This window comes from Gastrolobium bilobum, unplaced genomic scaffold, assembly GCF_033153095.1.
Source record: "Gastrolobium bilobum isolate Gb01-03AN ecotype WA unplaced genomic scaffold, APGP_CSIRO_Gbil_v1 utg7477, whole genome shotgun sequence".
NCBI lineage: Eukaryota > Viridiplantae > Streptophyta > Magnoliopsida > Fabales > Fabaceae > Gastrolobium > Gastrolobium bilobum.
This window is the reverse complement of record NW_026896373.1, coordinates 200,050-205,342: the sequence shown is the minus strand read 5'-3', so window position 1 is coordinate 205,342 and position 5,293 is coordinate 200,050. Positions and strand designations below refer to the sequence as shown.

General features: G+C 39.8%; 1 protein-coding gene across 2 annotated transcripts; it reads left to right on the top strand.

Moving 5' to 3' along the window:
• The first annotated feature begins 408 nt into the window (after positions 1–408).
• On the top strand, positions 409–4,857 carry LOC133299420 (DEAD-box ATP-dependent RNA helicase 21). 2 transcript variants are annotated; one of them, XM_061498871.1, is made up of 2 exons: positions 409–2,700; positions 4,344–4,857. In XM_061498871.1, exon 1 carries the CDS (start codon positions 568–570, stop codon positions 2,686–2,688), a length of 2,121 nt encoding a protein of 706 aa, XP_061354855.1. In that variant the 5' UTR covers positions 409–567; the 3' UTR covers positions 2,689–2,700; positions 4,344–4,857. The 2 variants fall into 2 exon arrangements, with proteins under 2 accessions (XP_061354855.1, XP_061354854.1); XM_061498870.1 differs by having other exon boundaries at positions 409–2,734; positions 4,344–4,853.
• The last annotated feature ends 436 nt before the right edge of the window (positions 4,858–5,293 follow it).

Here is a 5,293-nt window from a genome sequence, read left to right as displayed (position 1 = left end):
TAAATTAAAATTTTTAACTTAAAAAAATAAATTTTTAGCTCTTTTTATAACTTTTTTTAAAAGTAGGCATCCAAATAAATTTATTTTTTCTTTGAAAAGTTCTTTTTTATTTTCTTACAAAAATTAACTTTTGGAGAAAAAAAAAATCACATCCAAACCTGCCATAAATCCTTTCTCATGAAGCAACATTCAAAACTGCCAAAAGTAACTTGTTCAATTATTATCACTGTTATGGTACCTCAGACTAATAAACCTATACAGTATACACCTAAATATATGGGCCCAATTCTATTTTATGTGTGTTGAAACTGGGCCTTGCCCAAATATGGCAAGAACCAGCCCTCCCAAGTTCTGTCATTTTTTTTTTATTAATTTTCAGAAAGGAAAACTGCTTGGAAAGCAAATAGAGTAGAGGAATAGAAGTGTCTGGAATCAGGTCTGGTATTGTGTTTGAGCGCTGCTCTCCCCTCCTGCTATTAACCAAGCGATCTCTTTCTCTCTCTCTATAATTTCATATTCTTCTTACTTTACTCTCTCTCTCTCTCTGCCATTGCAACTTCAAAAACCATGAAACGCTCCACCGACGACGTAACCACATCCAAGCCAGTCTTCCTAACCAAAGCACAACGCGAGCAACTCGCCCTTCAACGCCGCCAAGAAGATATCGCCGAACAGAGGCGACTCCAGGAACAGCTGCTTTCAGGTAACCGCCCCTCCGATCCCAAACTCTCCTCCGACCGGGATAGGGATAGGGATAGAGACAGGGATAGGGATAGGGATAGAGATAGAGATAGGGATAGGGATAGAGACAGGGACCGCGACCGTGGCCGTGAGCGTGATAGGGCACGCGATCGAGACCGTGAAACTGAGCGAAGAAACAGAGAGAGGGAGCGCGAAGAGGAGGGTAGGGCTCGCGAGCGTGCTCGTTTGGAGAAATTGGCTGAGCGAGAGCGCGAGAAAGAGATGGAATCAATCAAGGAGCAGTACCTTGGTTCCAAGAAGCCTAAGAAGCGGGTTATCAAACCCAGCGAGAAGTTCCGCTTCTCCTTCGATTGGGAGAACACGGAGGACACCTCGCGTGACATGAACGTGCTGTACCAGAATCCTCACGAGGCTCAACTGCTGTTCGGGCGGGGGTTTCGTGCTGGGATGGACCGCCGTGAGCAGAAGAAGCTGGCGGCCAAGAATGAGAAGGAGATGCGGGAGCAAATCCGTAAGAAGGACGGTGTGGAGGAGAAGCCGGAGGAGGCAGACGCACAGCGGCGAAAGGAGGCCGCCGCTGATATGTATGATACGTTTGACATGAGAGTGGACCGCCATTGGAGCGAGAAGAAGCTTGAAGAGATGACAGAGAGGGATTGGCGTATATTCAGGGAGGACTACAACATCTCTTACAAGGGTTCGAAGATTCCTCGGCCAATGAGGAGCTGGATTGAGAGCAAGTTGAGCCTTGAGCTCTTGAAGGCTGTGGAGAAGGCTGGTTACAAGACCCCTTCTCCCATTCAGATGGCTGCAATTCCTCTTGGGTTGCAGCAACGTGATGTCATTGGCGTTGCCGAGACAGGTTCGGGGAAGACAGCTGCTTTTGTTCTTCCCATGTTGAGTTACATCACCAGGCTTCCTCCCATTAGTGAGGAGAATGAGGCTGAGGGCCCCTATGCTGTTGTCATGGCACCTACTCGTGAGCTTGCGCAGCAGATCGAGGATGAGACTGTTAAGTTTGCTCAGTATATGGGCATCAAGGTTGTTTCCATTGTTGGTGGACAGTCTATTGAGGAGCAAGGGTTTAAGATAAGGCAAGGTTGTGAAATTGTAATTGCCACTCCCGGTCGTTTGATTGACTGCTTGGAGCGACGCTATGCGGTTCTCAACCAGTGCAATTATGTTGTTCTTGATGAGGCTGACCGTATGATTGATATGGGATTTGAACCCCAGGTAATGGGGGTACTGGATGCCATGCCTTCCAGCAATCTGAAACCTGAGAATGAAGATGAAGAGCTTGATGAGAAGAAGATTTATAGGACCACATATATGTTCAGTGCCACCATGCCACCCGCTGTGGAGAGGCTTGCTAGGAAATATTTAAGGAATCCTGTTGTGGTGACCATAGGTACTGCTGGAAAGACTACTGACTTGATCAGCCAGCATGTCAACATGATGAAGGAATCTGAGAAATTTTATAAGCTTCAGAGATTGCTTGACGAGCTTAATGACAAGACGGCAATTGTATTCGTTAACACCAAGAAGAATGCAGATATGGTTGCCAAGAATTTGGACAAGGAAGGCTATCGTGTGACTACTTTGCATGGAGGGAAATCACAGGAGCAGAGGGAGATTAGTCTTGAAGGATTTAGGACCAAGAGATACAATGTTCTTGTTGCAACTGATGTTGCTGGACGTGGGATTGACATACCTGATGTGGCTCATGTCATCAACTATGATATGCCTGGGAATATTGAAATGTACACACATCGTATTGGGCGTACTGGTCGTGCTGGAAAGACAGGTGTGGCTACAACATTCCTGACTCTTCAGGATACTGATGTCTTTTATGACCTCAAACAGATGCTCATTCAAAGCAATAGCACTGTTCCACCTGAATTGGCAAGGCATGAAGCTTCGAAATTCAAGCCAGGATCTATTCCCGACAGACCGCCTAGACGAAATGACACTGTGTTTGCGCATTAGAGAGATTTTGAGGTAGGCACTTCTTTAGAAGGCATCCACTTTGCAGGTAATATGAAGTTTTCTTGGGTAATGAACATTTTGCTAGGGATGCTTAGCTGCCTAATCTGCTTTTCGCGGTTATATGATCTTGTATAAAGTTTAATTACAGCAGTCTTTCTATCCTGGTGTCATTATGGTTGCTTGTGTTCTGCTTAAGTAGGGTTACCATCTTGCTTATTATTTCTAACAGGAATTAATAGTTTTAGATGAGAATCTTTTGATTAAATTTTGTCATTTGGCTTTAATATTTTTTATCTTATGCTACAATGCTTGCTGTCTTTTCTGGTTATGTTTAAGGCTTTATCGAGGCCATGCTAAATTGTTACCACTTGTTAAATTATGTTTTGGTTTTGCTTAAGACTTAAAATTAGTTTCTGAAAATTTGCTGATGTCAAATCAAAGGTTGAATGGGTTATATTCTGAGTGCATCATATAGATGAACTACTAACTTATTTGTGTCCAATGTTGCTTCAGGTTTGGTTAATTTCAGTTCTATTTTTTGTGCCATTACCTCAGTTTATCTATTACCACCGTGGTCTTGTGCTGGTGCACCTTGAGTATAATAAGTCATATCAGAATTTTTTATTATTATTATTATTATTTTTATTTAACAAGGGAAATGCTTTACAAATATCAGTCTACTTTAGCTATTAGCACCTTTTGTCTCAATCATCAATAAGGCATATACATAGACATGTGTTAGGCTACCAGTTGTCCGAAAATTTATGGCTGATAAGGAAATGGCGGAAATGAGTTGTATGAAGTTTAACACTATATGGCTAGGTTTGAAAGTTTATCTGTACCATGATAGTAAATTGATAGCTGTAGATGCAATGTTGAATTAAGAGTTAGGTATTGGGATTCTAGGATTGGATGATCTCACAGACTGAGATAGTCCTAGAACTATGACGGATAAAAGCCCTGAAAATTAAGTCATTAAGCTAAACTGGACGATAGTACTCTGGGCATGTAGTATATTTCATGCTTAAAGCACAATGTATTTTTACTCAAGTAGAAGGAAGAAAGGTGCCATGTCCAAGTGGTTTCTATCTCTCCTAGTGAGAGGTGCCAAAAAGCGCATGCCTTACTAAACAAATACATTAACATTAAAGAAAAACCAGTAAAATATTTGACTATTTTGCATTGATTTTTGGCAGAAATTAACTACTCAAGCATAAAATTTTTAGTAACAATGAAAGACATTCAATTAACGAAACCCGAAGCTGCAAGTTGCTGAGAGTATCGAAGGCCAACTACTAGTTATTCTTTTAACATCCTGACTATTTTACCCCGTTAGCATCATAGCTAGCAGGTTGGATGGTTAGACTTTCAGAATTTTTTTACTGTTATCAGTAAGGTGCTAAAGGCGTGCCTTGCTTGAACCAGGAAGGTGCTCCTAAGGCACCAAGACTTACTGATCCTTTTTTAGCGCCTTTCCTCAATGCCTTAGGCACACCTTTTGATGCCTTTGACTGCAATGCTCAAATAGTCTGGTTTCATCTTGACTGTATGATCATTATGTTGTTAAAGTTGTTAATGCTTAGCTTTTGCGTATTGGTTTTCATTTTGTTGTCTGTGTTTTCATGTTGTGTTGAGATTTTATTCCATTTCTGCAGGTTCTTTGTTCCAAGTATAATTTTTCTGAAATTGAAGGTGCATAATCTTTAACTTATATATTGTTGATTAACTTCGGACAATCTGGCATATACTTCTAATTTATACAAGTCATGTATATGTGTCTTGTACTCTTGTTGATTTGTTTAAATATTCAGCTTATTTCTAATTTGCTGTCGCTTATGACTACTATTACTGTTACTACTACTTTTTCAGTTTTACCCTTTGCTGCCTAATTTAATTTGTGAATGTTTGTAGCATCTTTATGAATTAAGCAACTTAAGCTAGCCTTCTGAAATATAGAGTATCAGCTTCAATTAGATTTACAACTTGGTGATCATTGATATATGGTTATACAGAAAGTATGCAACAAACGACTGATATTAGTAATCAGATGACAGCAAACTATTAGTAAAATTTTGGGTTAGAAATGTATCGTATACTATTTAAATATTGGATTTAGGTTTTGAAAGTTATAGTTTAATGATGGAGGAATTGGCTGGAAATTGTTGTATGGCTTCAAGTTGGGAAAACATGTCCTAAGGTTGATATAGTAGTGTGAGATTTATGAGGAAATAAAAGTATTTAAATTGAAGAGAAAATTTGGAGATAGAAATTTCTGTGGTATAGTTGCAATTTTGTTAAGGAGTTGTCTCTTAATTGCTGTGTAATTATTCCAATATGAACACGAGGCTTTGTTCAAAACTTAATTTCAAAAGAAAAACAGAAAATATAATCGAATGCTCTTCGGATGACTCAACAGCCATAATTGTCACATAAAGAAGAACCGACTTTCTATTTTTATGATCAATAGGTTATATAAATTGAATGACTAGGGTCGTAGAAAAGTTCGTACATGATCTAAATTTTCACTTAATCCCCTTTGCTTGAAATGCTTGTTTGTGTTGAGCACAATTTAGAGATCCATACGAGATTTTTGCGTAACACTAGT